This window comes from Somniosus microcephalus, chromosome 16 (genome assembly GCF_052327205.1).
Source record: "Somniosus microcephalus isolate GS21.2 chromosome 16, FLI_Smic_1.0, whole genome shotgun sequence".
In the NCBI taxonomy this organism is placed as follows: Eukaryota; Metazoa; Chordata; class Chondrichthyes; order Squaliformes; family Somniosidae; genus Somniosus; species Somniosus microcephalus.
This window is the reverse complement of record NC_141002.1, coordinates 92,428,122-92,448,249: the sequence shown is the minus strand read 5'-3', so window position 1 is coordinate 92,448,249 and position 20,128 is coordinate 92,428,122. Positions and strand designations below refer to the sequence as shown.

Here is a 20,128-nt window from a genome sequence, read left to right as displayed (position 1 = left end):
AACTCTGCTCTTCTTCAAATAGTGCCCTGGGATCTTTTAGGTCAAGGCAACAATTGGCATTTATACAACACCTTTAACGCCGAAGAACGTCCCAAGGTGCTTCACAGAAGCAGAAGGACAATGGCTGCTGACGGGGACAATGCCGGACGAGAGGGAAACCACTTACAGTCAAGTTTGCAGCTCTTGGATTTGAGGGAGCGAAGGTGGAGGCCATACGAGGGGGAACAACCGAGATGGGAGGAAGGTTTCGCTGGGGACGAGAGCATCAAAAGGTGGAGGGGAGGGAGTGGCTGAGGAAATCGACAGGTAGCGGTGTGGTGGTGAATAGAGAGCCAATAGCTAGGCAGTACGCAGTTTGAGAATACAGTTGTACGCGACTTGGGAGAGACTCCCCCCCTCCCCCCCCCGAAAGGACAGATGCAAAAGGAAGTGGTGTTGAAAGACAGTAGCCGGGGGGTGGGTAGGGGGTTGTGGACAGGGGGTTGTGGACAGGGGGCCCCTCTGTCTTCATAGTGTCTCATATGAAAGATGGCACTTTAGTGTCAGCCTGGATTATGTGCTCAAGTCCGGGAGTGAGGCTTAACCTTGTGACTCAGAGGTGGGAGTGCTACCGACTGAGCAGAGCCGACACCCGACTGTTTACAATACAGTGCATACCTTGAAAGATAGAGCCCAAAACCTAAACTAATGCCCGCAGACAACCACATTCTAATGGAACATTCCAGATGGGAGAAAAAAAAAATCAGACAATGTCAGGATAATCTAACTTTAATCCACTTCATAGAAACGAGAGAGAGAGAGAGAGAACGAGAGAGAGGGAGAGAGAGAGCGAGAGGAGGGGGAGGGGGGGAGGGGGGGAGGGAGGGGGAGGGAAAAAGAAAAAAGAGAGGGGAACAGAGAGAAAAGTGAAACAGAGAGAGAGAAAGAGAAAAAGAAAGATAGGAGAGAGAGAGAGAGAGAGAGAGAAAGAATGAGAGAGATATTTCTGCCCAGTTTAATATGGATGACAATTCAGACGAAACCTAGACTTTTGTCCAACTCCCAATTTTCTGACTGGCAGATTTCTGATGTGTGGAGATTTTACAGACAGCTGGAACCATATCTCTACTTCGCGTTGTATATAACAAAGCAAGTTTTAAATCCAGTTCTTTAATCATTGGAAACACCAACATACACAGATGGAATGACAAGTCCTCACAAGTCCCACTGATAGAGCAGCCAGCAACCTTCAACTACCTGGAACATGGAAAGGGAAGCTCTTATACATAACAATTAGACGTTTGCAAAAGTCTGTTGAATACAAAATTACTAGCACTCGTATGTCACCCACACCCCGAGAGTTGGGTCACAGATACATTGTAAAGCATCTGTTCTCCAAGACAGAAATAACTTAGCACATCTCTTAGAATCACTTCACTTTAAAATACAGTCATCGTTATGTAGACAAGCACAGCAATGTCCCACAAACATCAATGAGATAAATGATCAGTCAATCTATTTTTTTGTTTAGCGATGCTGGTTGACCAGGACACCACTAGAAGTCCCTCCTCTTCTTTGAATAGTGCCATGAGATCTTTAACATTCACTGGAACAGGCAGCTAGGTCCTTGGTTTATTATCTCAACCCAAGGACAGAACCTCCGACAGTGCAGCACTCCCTCAGTGCAGCACTGAGGTGTTCATTTAGATCATGTGCTCCTGGCCCTGGTGTGGGACTTGAACCAACAACCTGTCACCTCAGAGGAAAGAGACTCAGACCAAATGACACATCATTTCCTCATCCTTGGTAATCATGGGGACTGGGAAAGAATCAGAACCTCTGAAATACTTGGTAGGTGACCCATAGAACAAGGCCATGCCGTACACAATGATCTGATTTATATTCGAGTCTTAAGGGAACCAATTGGTTTAGGGAAGGGGATTTTTCTAACTGTCACCTACTCTTTGAGATTTCCGTAAGTTCTTTTTTTTTGGTCCACAAGCACAGTTGGGCAAGGGCCTCTGTTTATCATTCAAAGGATATTCCTCCAACAGCAGAGAAAACTATTAAGGGTGTGTCGCTATTAAGAGTTGAACACAACTCCCTGGGGGCTGAGCTTGGATCTGTAACCTTCTGGTCCAGAGGCGAGGCACTGCAGACCGAGCCAAGCCACAGCACTCAGCAGATTCCGAGCAACACGACAGATTTAGGTCACAATCTTTCCCAATGCTGAAAATGTTCCGTGGCATTTGTTTTTTGTGAAAGGATTGGGGTGGCGATTGAAGTGTGGCATGCTTGGGAGAGAAATAGAGAGAGAGAGAGAGAGAGAGAGAGAGAGAAAGCCCTTTTCAGAAAGCTGCAAATTAAAAGGAAAACAAGGAAAAAACAAACGATCACCATCGGGAAGACAAAAATAAAGCGAGGTCAAAAAGCTCGAACGCAGACTTTTCCGACAATTTGGATCGCCCATCTCCCAGTCCCATGTGTGCATTTGCAAATCGTAACTTCAACAGAAGACATCTGGAAAAATTATGGTCCAAATGATAATTTAACAGAATTCCAACCAGATCCAACCCCCTCAGAGCCTGTGCAATCAACACTGCACGAAACACACTCTCCATTGCTCGCTAGTTTTCGGGTAGAAGCTACATACGCAAGTCTGCTTCCTTTGCTAAAATTGGCAACCAGCAGAAAAGCATAGCTCCAATTCACAATAAATCTGAGGCCATCTCTCCAGACGTCTTCAATTAAGGTGGGATTGCGAAACATGCTGGACGAGTACAGAATATTCTCCTAAACTTTATGAAACATCTTTTTTCCATATGAACAGATATTCCAAAGGGAATTTCAGCACTCGCTGTTGGATTAAGTTTGAATAAAGACACAAAAATGATAAAGCAGCGTGGAGAAAAATGCCTCGACGTTTGCCTCAGCGTATTGCATTGACCTACCTCCTCATTTTCAATCTTCAGGGTAGTCAGCCTGGACTGCAGTTGCTGATATCTTAGCATTAACTCAGCCTGCACGGGCTGCTGAGCACTAACCTGGCACACCTGTGAAGGGAATCAAGATATCACCGATGATATTGTTTACCAATAAAAACTCGTCTAAAGCTGCTCAGACAAATTAATAACGGAAACACTTTCCAACCGTTTCTTCTCTTTCTTCTGAAGAATTTGAATGATGCTCAAGGACAGTTGCACAGGTACGAGCCGCGCTCCATTACCTTGTCCTTCATGGTTCAGCCCAGACAAAGTCTCAGCAGCGCATCTGACTCTGGAGGACATCTCAACTGATTCAGAGCCATTCCTCACCGGTCCCATTCCCCACCGGACCCGGACCCATTCCGTGCCCATTCGCCACTGGACCCGGACCCATTCTGTGCCCATTCCCCACCTGACCCGCACCATTCCCCACCGGACCCACGCCCCGCCGGAACCGCGCCCGGTCCCCGCCGGACCCGCGCCCGGTCCCCGCCGGAACCGCGCCCGGTCCCCGCCGGAACCGCGCACGGTCCCCGCCGGAACCGCGCACGGTCCCCGCCGAGGTCCATAAGTACACACTTCCCAACAGAAGTTATTGAACACTGATCTAGAATCCTGCCTTATTTTCCCTCCCTCTAGCCCAGGTGTGCCAACTGCAGCGTCCCTATATGAGCCCCAGTGGAGATCAGTTAACCCAGCACAGAACAGGGGATAAAGTACCTTGGCCGGAATGGTTTTATTCTACACTGGACTGTGTATTTAGCAACAGCACCAGGCCCCTCTCTTCCCAGCACATATATCTAAAAGCTGTCATTGTGGCTCAGTTCTTCAAAAATCAATTTGCCTTAGCATCCGTGTCAGATCATGCCTTGTGTTTAAGGGTGGGAGCCGGATGGCACTGCGTCGCACACTAGCTTCTTCGGCAGCACCTCCCAAACCTGCGACCTCTTCCACCTAGAAGGACAAGGGCAGCAGGCGCATGGGAACACTACCACCTCCAAGTTCCCCTCCAAGTCACACACCATCCTGACTTGGAAGTATATCGCCAATCCTTCATCATCATTGGGTCAAAATCCTGGAACTCCCTCCCTAACAGCACTGTGGGAGTACCTTCACCACACGGACTGCAGCGGCTCAAGGCGGCGGCTCACCAACACCTTCACAAGGGCAATTACGGATTGGGCAATAAATGCTGGTCTTGCCAGCGACGCCCACATCCCATGAACGAATAAAAAAATAATAACTGCTTGATTGATTGGGTGAAAACCACCTCCCTGAGTTAGCTGTAAAGATTACATAGAAGATAGGAGCAGGAGTAGGCCATTCGGCCCCTCGAGCCTGCTCCGCCATTTAATGAGATCATGGCTGATCATCCAAATTCAGTACCTTGTCCCTGCTTTCTCCCCATATCCCTTGATCCCTTTAGCCTTAAGAAATATATCCAACTCCTTCTTGAATATATTTAATGAATTGGCCTCTACTGCCTTCTGTGGTAGAGAATTCCACAGGTTCACCACTCTCTGGGTGAAGAAATTCCTCCTCATTTCTGTCCTAAATGGCCTACCCCTTATCCTTAGACTGTGACCCCTGGTTCTGGACTCCCCAACCATCGGGAACATCCTTCCTGCATCTAGTCTGTCTAGTCCTGTTAGAATTTTATAAGTTTCAATGAGATCCCCTCTCATTCTTCTAAACTCCAGCGAGTACAAGCCCAATCGTCCCAATCTCTCCTCATAGGTCATTCCTGCCATCCCAGGTATCAGCCTGGTGAATCTTCGCTGCACTCCTTCCATGGCAAGAACATCCTTCCTCAGATAAGGCGACCAAAACTGCACACAATACTCAAGGTGCGGTCTCACCAAGGCCCTGTACAACTGCAGCAAGACATCCTTCTTCCTGTACTCAAACCCTCTCGCTATGAAGGCCAACATACCATTTGCCTTCTTAACTGCCTGCTGCACCTGCATGTTTACCTTCAGCGACTGGTGCACAAGGACACCCAGGTCTCGTTGCACTTCTCCTTCTCCCAATCTATTGCCATTCAGATAATAAACTGTCTTCCTGTTTTTGACACCAAAGTAGATAACCTCGCATTTATCCACATTATATTGCATCTGCCATGCATCTGCCCAATCACCCAACCTGTCCAAATCATCCTGGAGTTTCTCGGCATCCTCCTCACAGCACACACGCCCACCCAGCTTTGTGTCATCTGCAAATTTGGAGATATTACATCTAGTTCCCTTGTCTAGATCATTAATATATATTGTGAATAGCTGGGGTCCAAGGACCGATCCCTGCGGTACCCCACTAGTCACTGCCTGCCACTCAGAAAAAGACCCGTTTATTCCAACTCTTTGCTTTCTGTCTACCAACCAGTTCTCTATCCAAGTCAATACCTTGCCCCCAATCCCATGTGCCTTAACTTTACACGCTAATCTCTTATGCGGGACCTTATCAAAAGCCTTCTGAACGTCCAAATACACCACATCCACTGGTCCTCCTTTATCTATTTTACCAGTTACATCCTCAAAAAATCCCAGTAGATTAGTCAAGCACGATTTACCTTTTGTAAATCCATGTTGACTTTGTCCTATGTGAAAAGGGTTTGGGCTTCTCGGCCCACACCCCACTGGGTGAGGGCTCCCAGCACAAACAGCCACAGTTTAGCTCAAATCTTATGCAGGGTTCACAAGGATGGCTGCCATGGGAAAGGTAAAATCTGCAATGATCCCAAAAGCGGATGCCTTTCTTAGGACGGGTTAAGTCATGATGCCAGAGAGAGAAAAAGCCAGTTTTTTGTTTTTGTTTTGTCATACCACACACACACGACCTGGGAATACTGAAGCTAAAAGCAGGTGTCAAAATATAACCCATGGATAATTAGGCCAGGTAGCCAACACTCCATCTTTTGTTTCTTAACTTGTCCCATTTCCATCTCCTTTTGCCTTGCATCATCTCTTAATCTCTCCTGCCTTCCAGCCCATCACAGACCATCCCTTTTGTTCTTTCCTCCTCTCCCCCCTTTCCTTGCCCCTACACTTGCTTAAAACCTGTTCCATCTCCAGCTTTTTCCAGTTCTGACGAAGGGTCATCGACCTGAAACGTTAACTCTGTTTCACTCTCTACAGATGCTGCCTGACCTGCTGAGTATTTCCAGTATTTTCTGTTTTTACTCCATCCAACAGGTTCACCACTCTCTGGGTGAAGAAATTCCTCCTCATCTCTGTCCTAAATGGCCTACCCCTTATCCTTAGACTGTGACCCCTGGTTCTGGACTCCCCGCCCATTGGGAACATCCTTCCTGCATCTAGTCTGCTTGCAGGACGGTTTGCACCTTGTCGCACTGGATAGATCATCAAGGCTTTTTGCATTTATGATGCTGCTGAAAATATATTGGACGGTAACACAGTGGGTATATTTTTAAAATTTGTTTATGGGATGTGGGCGTCGCTGGCAAGGCCGGCATTTATTGCCCATCCCTAATCGCCCTCGAGAAGGTGGTGGTGAGCCACCGTCTTGAACCGCTGCAGTCCGTGTGGTGAAGGTGCTCCCACAGTGCTGTTAGGGAGGGAGTTCCAGGATTTTGACCCAGCGACGATGAAGGATCGGCGATATACTTCTAAGTCAGGATGGCGTGTGACTTGGAGCGGAACTTGGAGGTGGTGGTGTTCCCATGCGCCTGCTGCCCTTGTCCTTCTAGGTGGAAGAGGTCGCGGGTTTGGGAGGTGCTGCCGAAGAAGCCTGGGTGAGTTTTTGCAGTGCATCTTGTAGATGGTGCACACTGCAGCCACAGTACGCCGGTGGTGGAGGGACTGAAGGTTTAAGGTGGTGGATGGGGTGCCAATCAAGCGGGCTGCTTTGTCCTGGATGGTGTCGAGCTTCGAGTGTTGTTGGAGCTGCACTCATCCAGGCAAGTGGAGAGTATTCCATCACACTCCTGACTTGTGCCTTGTAGATGGTGGAAAGGCTTTGGGGAGTCGGCAGGTGAGACACTCGCCGCAGAATACCTAGCCTCTGACCTGCTCTTGTTGCCACAGTATTTATGTGGCTGGTCCAGTTGAGTTTCTGGTCAATGGTGACCCCCAGTATGTTGATGGTGGGTGATTTGGCAATGGTAATGTCGTTGAATGTTAGGGGGTGGTGGTTAGACTCTCGCTTGTTGAAGATAGTCATTGCCTGGCACTTCTGTGGCGCGAATGTTACCTGCCACTTATCAGCCCAAGCCTGAACGTTGCCCAGGTCTTGTTGCATGCGGGCATGGACTGCTTCATTATCTGGACTAGTAATCCAGAGGCCTGGACTAATGATCCGAAGACATGAGTTTATAATCCTACCACGGCAGCTGGGGAATTTAAATTCAGTTAATTGAATAAATCTAATAAAACACTAGCATCAGTAATGGTGACCATAAAAATACTGGATTGTCGTAAAAACCCATCTGGTTCACTAATGTCCATTAGGGAAGGAAATCTTACCTGGTCTGGTCTATATGTGACTGCAGGCCCACAGCAATGTGGTTGACTCTTAACTGCCCTCTGAAACGGCCGAGCAAGCCAATCAGTTCTATCAAACCAGTAAGAAAACCCTTCACCTCACGGACTGCAGCGGTTCAAGGCGGCGGCTGACCACCACCTTCTCGAGGGCAAAAGTAGACGGGCAATAAATTGCTGGCCTCACCAGCGACGCCCGCATCCACAACGAATAATTAAAATAAACAGTTAGGATGCTCGGCTACGCAAATGGTAACACTCCCATTTACAATGGAAAACTTGGCTAGATCGCCTGCCCATTCATTGACAAATGGCAGAAAATCCAACCCCTTAATAAAAAAGGGTTAAAAAAAAAATTAAAATCTGCGGTTCCTTTTTTTAAACAAGCAACAAAAACCAGTGGGATAATAATGCAAGACAACAAATGGTGACTCATCGGTGCTTTCAGTGTAAACCAAAAACAATTACATCCAGACACGCTTCTTTCTTTGATAAATAGGCCGTGCTTCCTCTTTTTTGCATCTTTAAATATTTATGCACTTCTTTTGAAGCTCGAAGACTTATTAGCTTCCAGGAAATAAGCTTTTGATTTTGTTTTCTAATAACGGGCTGTGTAAAAGCAGAATATTGATTGAGCGCAACAACAAAGCCGGCAGCACACTAACTAGACCCCAAATGCAATCCACAATGTGTAACGGCGCTCCTTTAAAGCAGCACATTCTTTAGCAAAAGCGCAGACGCGACACAGCTCACGTCGAACAGAAAAACACCGCACCGGGAAATTGTCATCCAAGGGTCGCCAGTGACCCCCATTTAGAATCAGTGTGGATCAGGTGTTAAGGCCAAAACTGACTCAGAAGCAAAATGGAGTGAGATTCCCTCACTCCACTTCCTTCAGTCAGGCCGGGCTCGGCCTCTGGATTCAGGCTGCATTTTACTCAACAACTGCAGGGTCACTGCAAAGCGAAGCCACTTCACACCTACACTACACCGGTAGAGTAAAGGCAGACTTAAATGAAAATAGCAGGTGACTGGTTGGCTGCTCAACCCAGCAATGCAATAAAAAAAAAACCAGCGGGACCAAAAGAACCACGGGCCTTTGATTACTGGGATCGAGCTCGCCAGTGACCCCCAACCCCGATCCTGCCAAAGTTCATCAGGTCAGTGGAAGGTCACCCCATGAGCATATCCCGGGAAAGCACTCATAAGAACATAAGAATTAGGAGCAGGAGTCGGCCATTCGAGCCTGCTCCGCCATTCAATGAGATCATGGCTGATCTTCTACCTCATCTCCACTTTCCTGCACTATCCCCATATCCTTTGATTCCCTTAATATTCAAAAATCTATCGATCTCGGTCTTGAATATACTCAACGACTGAGCCTCCACAGCCCTCTGGGGTAGAGAATTCCAAAGATTTACAAACCTTTGAGTGAAGAAATTTCTCCTCCTTTCAGTCCTAAATGGCCGACCTCTAGTTCCAGACTCCCCAGCCAGGGGAAACATCCTCCCAACATCTACCCTGTCAAGCTCCTTAAGAATGTTATACATTTCAATGGGATCATCTCTCATTCTTCTAAACTCTAGGGAATATAGGCCTAGTCTACTCAATCTCTCCTGATAGGACAATCGCACCAGCCCAGTACCTCAGTGTTACCCAGTGACAGACGTGTACCCACCAGGAACACAGGAGCAGGAGTAGGCCATTTAGCCCCTCGAGCCTGCTCTGCCATTCAATGAGATAGATGGGCATCTTGGGAATCCAGCACATACTCTTGCATAGTGCGCGGTTCTAGGGCAGGGGGTTGCTCCAGCACCTCTCTGACTGGAAGAAATTAAAATTGACCATTTGGCCCCCTTTATAAGGTCACACCAAGTGGACCGGCCTCCTAGTGAGCCACCTAGTGGACCGGCCTCCTAGTGAGCCACCTAGTGGACCGGCCTCCTAGTGAGCCACCTAGTGGACCGGCCTCCTAGTGAGCCACCTAGTGGACCGGCCTCCCAGTGAGCCACCTAGTGGACCGGCCTCCTAGTGAGCCACCTAGTGGACCGGCCTCCCAGTGAGCCACCTAGTGGACCGGCCTCCCAGTGAGCCACCTAGTGGACCGGCCTCCCAGTGAGCCACACTGTTTTGTGACACTGCGCTTTCCAGCGGTGTTTGTTGGATCGGAGGTTCAGACAACTCAGATTACTTGGCTGGAAGACAGATCACGTATGAAGCACAGAAGGAGGCCACTCAGCCCATCGTGCCTGTGCTGGCTCTTTGAAAGAGCGATCCAATTAGTCCCACTCCCCCCTGTTCTTTCCCCATAGCCCGGCAAATTTTTGCCCTTCACGTATTTATCCAAATCACTTTTGAAAGTTACTGTTGACTGCTTCCACCGCCCCTTCAGGCGGCGCATTCCAGATCACAACAACTCGCTGTGGAAAATAATGTTTCCTCATGTCGCCTCTGATCCCTTTGCTAATCACCTTAAATCCGTGTCCTCTGGCTACCAACCCTTCTGCCACTAGAAACAGTTTAGCCTTATTTACTCTATCAAAACCTGTCAAACCCTTTGCGGTCTCCTGAGCTCATGAAAGTCGCTATTATAAATTCAAGTCGTTCTTTCTTTCTGACTTTGAACACCTCTATCAAATCTCCTATAACCGTCTCTGCTCTAAGGAGAACAACCCTTGTTTATTTTCATTCCTTCCTGGGATGTGGGCGTCGCTGGCAAGGCCCAGCATTTATTGCCCATCCCTAGTTGCCCTCGAGAAGGCGGTGGTGAGCCGCCTTCTTGAACCGCTGCTGTCCGTGTGGTGAAGGTACTCCCACAGTGCTGTTAGGGAGGGAGTTCCAGGATCTTGACCCAGCGACAATGAAGGAACGGCCGATATACTTCTAAGTCAGGACGGTGTGTGACTTGGAGGGGAACTTGGAGGTGGAGGTGGAGGTGTTCCCGTGCGCCTGCTGCCCTTGACCTTCTAGGTGGAAGAGATCGCGGGTTGTATGCTTAAGATAACCTAATTTCTTTCCAAAAGTAAGTCTCTAATCAAGCGCATCGGTTTTACAGGTAGGCCATTCGTAGAAAAGCAGAGAGATACCATTAGCTGCATCGAACATCAGTATAAAAATCTACCGACAACACCCTTGGCCTACCTCATCTCCCATGTGCGGCTGGAAGTCAAATTTCACCGGTGGGCAGAAGGCTGTGTGGTACATCTCCATAAACCGCTGCTTGTCACTACGAGGGTCCAAGTTGTCGACAGCGTTTTCGATGATGTCCAGACCCTCATGTCTGGAGGTCTCCAGGTTGTATTCCGCAGAGAGAAATGTCCTCAGTGCTCGGTTTAGGCTAGCATGGTACCCCAGATCACAGCACTAACACAGCAAGAGAGATAAAGACATGGCATTAAAATTTAAACCCACTTTCCGCATCGGGACTCTTAGCGCAAATAGCTTAAGACCCCATTACTCAATGCTGCCGTACGAAAGGTCACTTTTTATCTTCACCTCAAGCAGTATTACCTTTAGAAGTCAGTTAGACAGTCGTGTTAATCAAAGAGGGAAAAGTGTTGAAAATGAGAGCTATTTTTAAAAGGTCGTCCAATATATACCCAACAAATTGATTTCTCTGGTACCACTAATGAGTTTGCAAATTGCAAATCATATCAACAGTCAAAACAGTACTTAAAACAAGAACTCAACAATTAGGCTCCAGTCACAACGAGAATGGTCACCTTGGTATTGGTTGATGATAAATACTAGGTAGTAAGAATCCAATAAAGCATTAAATCAGATGCATTTCGAAACTGCGTATTAATCTATGATTTGCTGTAAATGCCACAACCAGACAATTCCTTTCCCCAATTATTTTTTTTTGGGGGGGGGGGGGGAATTCTGAAAAATTCTGTTCCCTGATTTTAAACGAGCAGAAAATTTGGAGCGCTGCAAATTGGGTGCTCGAATCTCCGCGAGAATTCGCACCGGGAGGGGAGTCTTTGAAAAATTACCCCAGTGTTGTTCCGCAATGCATTCAATGAGTCTCGATTATGGTTTCCTTCAACATTCCTCTGAATATTTTATATAGAATCTAATTAGACACCATAATGGCATAGTCGATGTACTAGGTTGACGAGCTTCAATGGCCTTTTATCATCCATCACTAGCTCCAATTCCTCTGCTTAGCTTCCACGGTTTCTCTTTGGAATCTCACTGCGCGTTTTGCTTACCCTGTCACAGTTAATAATCTAAGTATTTGACTCTCCTTTTGTTTTCGACCACGATGCCTGCGGTACCATTGCACAGAAGCAGTGTCTTTATTAAGATCCCGACAACAAACTAATGTAGCAATGGTGTTCATAGAATCCTACCGTCAAGAAGGAGGCCATTCAGCCCATTGGCACACTCTCCCGCTCTTTCCCATAGCCCTGTGAATTTCTCCAATTCAAGAGCAAAATACTGCGGATGCTGGAAATCTGAAATAAAGAGAGAAAATGCTGGAAATACTCAGCAGGTCAGGCAGCATCTGTGGAGAGAGAAACAGAGTTAATGTTTCAGGAAGGGTCATCGACCTGAAACGTTAACTCTGTTTCTCTCTCCACAGATGCTGCCTGACCTGCTGAGTATTTCCAGCATTTTCTCTTTTTATTTATCCAATTCCCCTTTGAAAGTCACTATTGAATCTGCTTCCACCGGCCTTTCAAGCAGTGTTTGTGCAAGGGACGGCGGTGGGGGGGGGGGGGGGGGGGGGGGGCGGACTGAGAGGTTAAAGCTTTCAGTGAACAGCTTCATAGGAACAGGAGGAGGCCATTCAGCATCTCCAGCCTGCTTCACCATTCAATTAGATCATGGCTGATCTGCACCTCATCTCAATTTACCCGCCTTAGGTATAGCTCCATATCCCTTGATACTCTTACCTATCGACTTCGTTCTTGAAAGCTCCAATTGTCCCAGCATCCACAGCCATTTGGGGGGACAGAATTCCAGATTTCCACTGCCCTTAGTGTGGAAAAAGTGCTTCCGGATTTCCCTCCTGAACAGCCGAGGACTAATTTTAAGATGATGTCCCCCCTCGCTCTTGATTCTCCCACCAGGGGGAATAGTTTCCCTGTCTCTACCCTATCGGATCCTTTTAACATTTTAAGCACCGCCATTAGATCACTCCCCTCAAACTTCTTTGGGAAATAAAATTTTGCAACTTTTAAGACCATGTGTTCATTCCTAATAGGACATCAATTTGCTGTTGACCATTTTCAGTTGCGTTTTTATTTCCAAAAGACACAATGGCCTCCTTCATGAACACAGGCAGGACACAAAGCTCCTATTGATGGTGGAGCTGCTATCATGATGCTTCCATTCTTCCCGACAGCGGGCAACAAACCTAGGCTCCAACTGCAATTATCAAATTAAAATGACGCCTCAGAATAACTGCTGTGTAAAAAGAAGTGTGCATCAGCATTTTGGAACCAGTTTAAAGAGTGATCTGGATTAGTTCTATTTATACACATTGCTGTGTGTTTAAAAATGACTGCACATTATTCTGTCACTTGGAGCTGGTTAACTGCGGACAATTCATTAATGTCTTTGCAGATGGATGCAAGCAAAAAAAAAATGTAAAAAATGCGCCGATTAAATTATGGAGGTGACCGAGAGGTGGCTGGGTGCCATAAATATCAGACCTCAAATACTGATTTTTATATCTCTTCCCCAGAGACTTAGGGCTCAAAATCCAGGCCGACACTCCCAGTGCGGTACAGAGGTGCCGTCTTTCGGACGAGACATTAAACCGAGGCTCCGTCTGCCCTCTCAGGCGGATTTAAAAGATCCCGTGGCGCAGTCTCAGAATAAAGGGTCGCCCTTTTAGAACTGAGAGGAGGAGGAATTTCTTCTCTCAGAGGGCCGTAAATCTGTGGAATTCTCTGCCCCAGAGAGCCATGGAGGCTGGGTCATTAAATACATTTAAAGGTGGAGATAGACACATTTTTTGCAAGATAAGGGAGTGAAGGGTTATGGGGAGCGGGCGGGGAAGTGGCTTTGAGCCCAAGATCAGCCATGATCTTATTGAATGGCGGAGCAGGCTCGAGGGGCCAAGTGGCCTATTCCTGCTCCTATTTCTTATGTTCTTATGTCGAAGAAGAGCAGGGGAGTTCTCCCCGGTGTCCTGGCCAATATTTATCCCTCAACCAACATCACGAAAACAGATTATCTGGTCATTATCACATCGCTGTTTGTGGGAGCTTGCTGTGCGCAAACTGGCTGCCGCGTTTTCTACATTACAACAGTGACTACATCGGCTGTAAAGCGCTTTGGGACATCCTGAGGTTGTGAAAGATGCTATATAAATGCAAATCTTTCTTACTCAGCCCCACTACAAAATAGCCGTATGCAGCAATCACGGGTAATGGTACCAAATCTTCTCGTAAGCTTGATTACAGCAAAAATGACCTCCTTCGTGGAGTTGTGATCATTCTATATTATTTCACTTGCGCTAGTGCAACACGTTCAAAACTGAATGGGAAGCAAAGCTGCTTCAAAAAGTTAAGAGGCCTGCTCAACAAAAGCAGCCAGCTGAGCACAAGAGCTACCAAGCAATGAAGTAGGTGCTTGCACTCGTTTAATGATTAGATTCTCTCCTATAACCCCCCAGTGCTCCTCTCACATGACCATTCCCAGTCACGACGTCAAACTGTTGTGAGGCCTCCTCCACCAATATTGCTCAATAAGCCCCTGTGGGAGTTGCAGGAGTGATGCGTTCAGCACGTCTCCACGACAGCACGGCTGGGATTACTAGCTCGCCTGTCAACTTACAGCCTACCACTCGAGCTAGGCAGAAGACGGAACTATCCGCGAATCCCTCAGCTACATGACTGGTAGCCTTTTGGGAAGTATGCATGTGGAGGGGAGGCAAGAATCAGGCTCGTCTGTGACGGCCAAGATTGGCACGCGCACACTCTGGCACTCGCGCACACACACAAGAGTTAACAGCTACGTGGGCGAGATACCAGAGAGCATGTGATGCCTGTAGATCCGTACTCCAATAAAGGAGTCCATCGCCTTCAGGAGAGGAGGCGAGGAAGAATAAAAAAACCAAATAATGAATCGGAAGCCTCCCTGGCTCAACATTGCCCTCCATGGTGCATTAGCCCAGCAAGTCAGGAGTACAGCTCAACTGTGATGGCCTTCATGGTTGAATGGCCCACCAACACTCGCTGTCTAGCTTCACATACAAGAAATTGCCACTTGTTCAAGGTACCCGAGTCAGGCCACCATTGACTGTGTAACCACCCGACCTCCCCCCTCGCTGCCGATCACCTCTCCCACCGCCCCCCCCAACCCCCACTCTCTCGGTCGCCCCCTCCCTCTCGGTCGCCCCCTCCCTCCTCCCTCTCGATCACCTACCCCCACCCTCCCACTCTCCCGGCCGGCCGCCCCCTCCTTCTCGATTGCCCCTTCCCTCTCCCTTACTCTCCCGGCCGCCCCCTCCCTCTCGATCGCCCCCCCTCTCCCCCACTCTCCCGGCCGCCCCCTCCCTCTCGATTGCCTCCCCTCTCCCCCACTCTCTCGGGCGCCCCCCACCCCCTCGATTGCCTCCCCCCTCCCCCACTCTCTCGGGCGCCCCCTCACCCCTCTCCCAGTCATTCGTATTGTACAAGGCTTAAAATATTTTTGATAGTTCAGTCCACACACACCAAACCCAATTAATCTCAGTTTCCCTAAAGTCTTTCTTATATGTACTTACATCAATTACATCGGAAAGGTCGTGGATGTAATACTTGAAAACAGAATTATTGCTGGCCTCCAGTGTCAACAGGTATTCATTCCGTGCCTTGATGGACTTCAGCTTATTCTCGGAGTATTTGGCTTGACGCTGCCACACACACACACACACAAAGAGAAAATAAAACGGAAAGGCTCAAAGTTAATAAACGGTTCGTACGTCAAAGACACACACAAACATTGGATGCAGGAATGATCAATACATTTTCACCAGTCGCTACTGCAATCGAACACTCCAGGTCCTCATGTTTCAAGTACACACTGCCCCAGCAGAGAGCCTTGCCTGGAAGCTGCACCTATTGGGGGCAGCAGGCCCATGGTTTCCCAATATACACGGCCCGCCAGCGAGGCTTCTGCCGGTGAGGTGCATTGGGCAAAATTGACCAGCAACTGTTGCCCAGGTATTTTGGACCAACCCTGTCATCCCGCTACTCTCTCTCGCTCTCTCGTAGTGAAAGGGGGAGAGAGAGAGAGAGAACTGCAAGTGTTTGAAGGATGCAGACCCAGCCGCTTGCATTCATATCAAACCGTCAACGCAGAAACATGTCCACATTGGGAGTAGTCAGCAAAATGGATGCCGAGCCAAAGAAGGAAATACTGGGGGGGGGGGGGTGACCGAAAGCTTTGTCAAAGAGGTGGATTTCATGGAGGGTCTCAAAAGGAGAGTGGGGGGGGGTGGATGGGTTTAGGGAAGGAATTCCAGATCGTGGAGTCCAGGCAGCTGAAGGCACACCACCAATGGTGGGGCAAAGGGAATCCAGAGGCAGAGGAACAGTGAGTTCTGAGGGGTTGGAGTTGGAAGAGGTTACAAAGGGTTGGGGGGGGGGGGGGGGGGGTGGGTGGGTGGGGAAGTGAGGCCATGAAGGGATTTAAACATAAGGATGAGAATTTTAAATGTGGGGTGGGGTGTCAGGTTGGAAACAGGAGCCAATGTAGGCTAGTAAGGACAAGCGTGAGGGAGAGGAAAGGCAAGCTGGAGATGGGGTTGTAGTTTGAAAGGACATAGGTATCAAAGGAGGGTTTTATGAGGAGGGAGATGATCACGAAGGTTTCAAAAGGGAGTGTGCGAGCACCTGAAGAGAAGGAACCATTTACAATATCAGCTAGCATGGGGGCCAGCTCGGTGGTAATGGGATCAAGAGAGCAGGAGGTGGGGTCTTTAGGACAAGGTGAGCTTGGAGAGAGCATGAGGGGAGATGGGAGTGAAAGTAGACAGTTCAGTGCTTGGACACGGGGTGTGGGGGGGGGGGGGGGGGTGGCGGTGGAGCTAGGTTTGGTTTGGCAGACAAGGGGATGAGGGGGGAAAACACTAGAGGCAGCTGAATGGATAATTGCAATGTTAGTGACAAAGAAGTCCACGAGCTCCTTGCAACTGTTGTTGGAGGAGAGCGCGGAGGGGGACAGGGAGAGGGGTTTAAGAAGACGGTTAATTGTGAAGAAAGGAAGCTGGGGGTTTAATCTTGCTCTCCAGGATAATCCTGGAATATGAGCTGGTTTTGGCAGAGGAAAGCAAGGCCCAACAGCTCTTGATGTGGTCCAGTCAAGTCTGGCGACGGACGACCAAACCAGTTGTGCACCAAATAAGATCAAATCGGAGTTCAGGGAACGAAGGTGGTGGACATCTCAGGGGGAATGACCAGGATGGGCAAGAGTAACAGTTCTGCTTAGGACGAGGTCATCAGAGGTGAGGGAGCAGTTGAGCAGATCAATAGCTGCAGAAATATCGCAGCGAATGAATGGCCAAAGGTTAGATAGTTAGGAATTTGAAAGTGCAAGTAACTTGGGGGAAATTTCTTTTCTCAGGGGCAAATGCAGAAGGAAATGGGGTTGGAAGGGGGTGGTGAAGTATACAAGGAAGTGGTCAGAGATGGTCCTATCACTGATCAAGACCCTGGGAGTAGAGAAGCCACAGGAGATGGTCAGGGTGGGGATGGGGGGGGGGCGGGCGGTGTTAATATGAAGAGGAGAGTTTATACAGAAGGAGAGGTTTAGGGAGGACAGGAGGACTGTGAATTCACAGGAGAGAGGGGGCAAGGCAATAGCAGGATGGAACGGCGAGATTTCCATCCCAGACTCTGGGAACAAAACCCATAACAGAAGGTTCTGAAAAAAAAAACACATACTGCTGCCCAAAACAATGACCTCGGTCCACATATTGCCTTTCACTTTTAAAGACAGTCTGCAGTTTTAGAATTACTAGGAGAGGTTGGTGCACTTGTCAGTGAGTGAGTTGCATCTACATTCCTGTTGGTGTACACCTCAAAATGGAGGCCGTGCTCAGAATTCTCTGGCAACACAGAAGCAACTAGAACAGAATTAAAATGTTGGAAAGCACACTAGAGTGGAGTATCATTGCACTGTGCCAAGGCAGTTTTTTTTTTTTAAAGTATTTTTATTATGAGATGTGGGCGTCGCTGGCAAGGCCGACATTTATTGCCCATCCCTAATTGCCCTCGAGAAGGTGGTGGTGAGCCGCCTTCTTGAACCGCTGCAGTCCATGTGGTGAGGGTACGCCCACAGTGCTGTTAGGGAGGGAGTTCCAGGATTTTGACCCAGTGACGATGAAGGATTGGCGATATATAAGTCAGGATGGTGTGTGGCTTGGAGGGAAACTTGGAGGTGGTGGTGTTCCCATGTGCCTGCTGCCCTTGGCCTTCTAGGTGGAAGAGGTCGCGGGTTTGGGAGGTGCTGCCGAAGAAGCCCTGGCGAGTTGCTGCAGTGCATCTTGTAGATGGTACACACTGCAGCCATGGTGCACCGGTGGTGGAGGGAGTGAATGTTTAAGGTGGTGGATGGGGTGCCAATCAAGCGGGCTGCTTTGTCCTGGATGGTGTCGAGCTTCTGGTGTTGTTGGAGTTGCACTCATCCAGGCCAGTGGAGAGAATGCAAGCTCAAATGCCTTGTGTCAGCCGCAGTGATGGGGGCGGGGGGGGAAATTTCAGAGGCAGGGATACGGAACCAAGGCGGGTAAATGGGAGTTGAGCTACAGGTCAGCCAGGATTCTTAATTGAATGGCGGAACAGGCTCGAGCGGCTGAATGGCCTACTCCTGTTCCTAATGCACTCCTGAGGCATTCTGGACAGCATCAGTGGTGAAGGCCAGAGGCCTGGTTGCTTGCCTGACCTCAGGAAGTGTGTCATCTAGGGAGATCACAACATGGCTGAAAGTGAGGGGTTGGGGGGAGCGGAAATCAAGGGGTGAACATTCCCTCAAATTAGTAAAGAAGCAATTATCCCACACCCCAAAAAAAAAAAATCTACAGAGTGTTTGAAGTGTGTGAGTACGTGCTTAGACCAGTGCTAATAGTTAATTCAGGTGAACCTTTGGCCCTTATGCAACACAACTAGACAAACACAGACTACCGAGCAGCCTGAATAAAAAGCTAATTTCCCAATGACCGGCCCGGACTTTGCGGTGGTAATGTGGACGAACTGTCAGCATTCGCCGTCGTTACCTCTCTGCACCTGGCCGGAACTTCAGGATTTAGCGCACGCGCATGTAAACGCGGAAATCCTGAAGTTGCGGTCAGTCATTCACTGCTCAGACACAGGCTGCGCTGTGGAGCGCCCCAAAACCAGCAATCAGTGGAACTTAAGCTTCTCCACGCTAATATCGCTGTTAAACACCTCATAAAATGTTAAGCCTTGTTGGAATAGGTGTAACTGGGGTTTTAAGGCGTATTGACTGCTGAACAACCGTTCTGGCCCTGAAAAACTAATTTTATATTTGTGGAATGTCAAATTTCTCCATGATGATAGAAAATTACTAGATTTTTTTAAATAATAAAAAATATTTAACTTTTTTTAAACGTTTGTTTATGACTTTCAGCTTTGACCTTAACCCCATGTGTGTGCCTCAATCTTTATTTTGCTCTCTATTAAAATGTTGAAAAGTGAATTGACAATCAGTGCTTTTTATTTCTTGGTTTGGTGTCTGTGAGAATTCTTCAATATGATTGGCTGCTCAGACAGCTTGATGACATCACTGCTGCACTACTCTAGGGGTCCCCTATTGACAGCGCTACAATCAACTGAACGTCGAGAAACCTCAAGCTTTTGCCACAGAGATCGCTAGATCTTTGTGGGCAGCTTTCTTCGAGGTCAGCGGCGATCACCGCCACTGACCGCAAAATCTGGGCCCTGGTATTTAAAACCATTAGCCAAGCAGGAATGATGGATAGTGCACAAGGGGTGTTAAGCGCATGGGTCAAGATTCAACACTGAGGTGAGAGTCCCATCGTTAACACTGCCGAGATGCAGGTTTACATTAGTCAGAGAGGAGCATGTTCTATTTAAACACAAGGGCCTCGGGTATGGTTGTGCGCCCCCACCCTCCATCTCTCACATCAACAGTTGGGCGCGCTCCTACCTTCTCTTTCATTTTCTCGATCTTCTTCACCGAGCTTCGCCTCTGGTGCTTTTCTTCCAGCCGGATGCTGAAGACGGGGTCCCTCCCGATCTGCTTCTCCTCCTGTTTCTCGGCCTCTTTCAGTTTGCTCTCTGCGCTGATGCTTTCGGTGTGATACATGTGGTACGTCTTCATGACCTGCGACGGTGACAAATAGGGGGGTGAGGAAAGCAAAACGAACCATCACTTCAAACAGAAAGAAAGAAGAACTCGCATTCTTTCAGTTTTACTACAATTATATCAGGGCCTTGGTGAGACCACACCTGGAGTACTGTGTACAGTTTTGGTCTCCTTACCACAAGAAGGATATACTTACCTTAGAGGGAGTGCAACAAAAGGTTCACCAGACTGATTCCTGGGATGGAGGGATTGTCCCATGAGGAGAGATTGAATAGACTGGGTCTATATTTCCTAGAGTTTAGAAGAATGGGAGGTGATCTCTTTGAAATGTATAAAATTATTAAGGGGCTTGACAGGGTAGATGATTCCCCTGGCTGGCATGTC

At 48.2% G+C, this 20,128-nt stretch overlaps 1 protein-coding gene across 6 annotated transcripts in view; it reads right to left on the bottom strand.

Moving 5' to 3' along the window:
• The window catches only part of srgap1a (SLIT-ROBO Rho GTPase activating protein 1a), a 290,700-nt gene that overhangs the window by 66,848 nt on the left and 203,724 nt on the right, over nt 1–20,128 (bottom strand). For all 6 annotated transcript variants that reach the window (XM_086009434.1, XM_086009429.1, XM_086009435.1 and 3 more), the window contains exons 5-8: nt 19,586–19,762; nt 15,180–15,308; nt 10,598–10,819; nt 2,931–3,032 (exon numbers count right to left, since the gene is read on the bottom strand). In XM_086009434.1, coding sequence (XP_085865560.1) covers nt 2,931–3,032; nt 10,598–10,819; nt 15,180–15,308; nt 19,586–19,762 — 630 coding nt within the window. The remainder of the gene's footprint in view (nt 1–2,930; nt 3,033–10,597; nt 10,820–15,179; nt 15,309–19,585; nt 19,763–20,128) is intronic.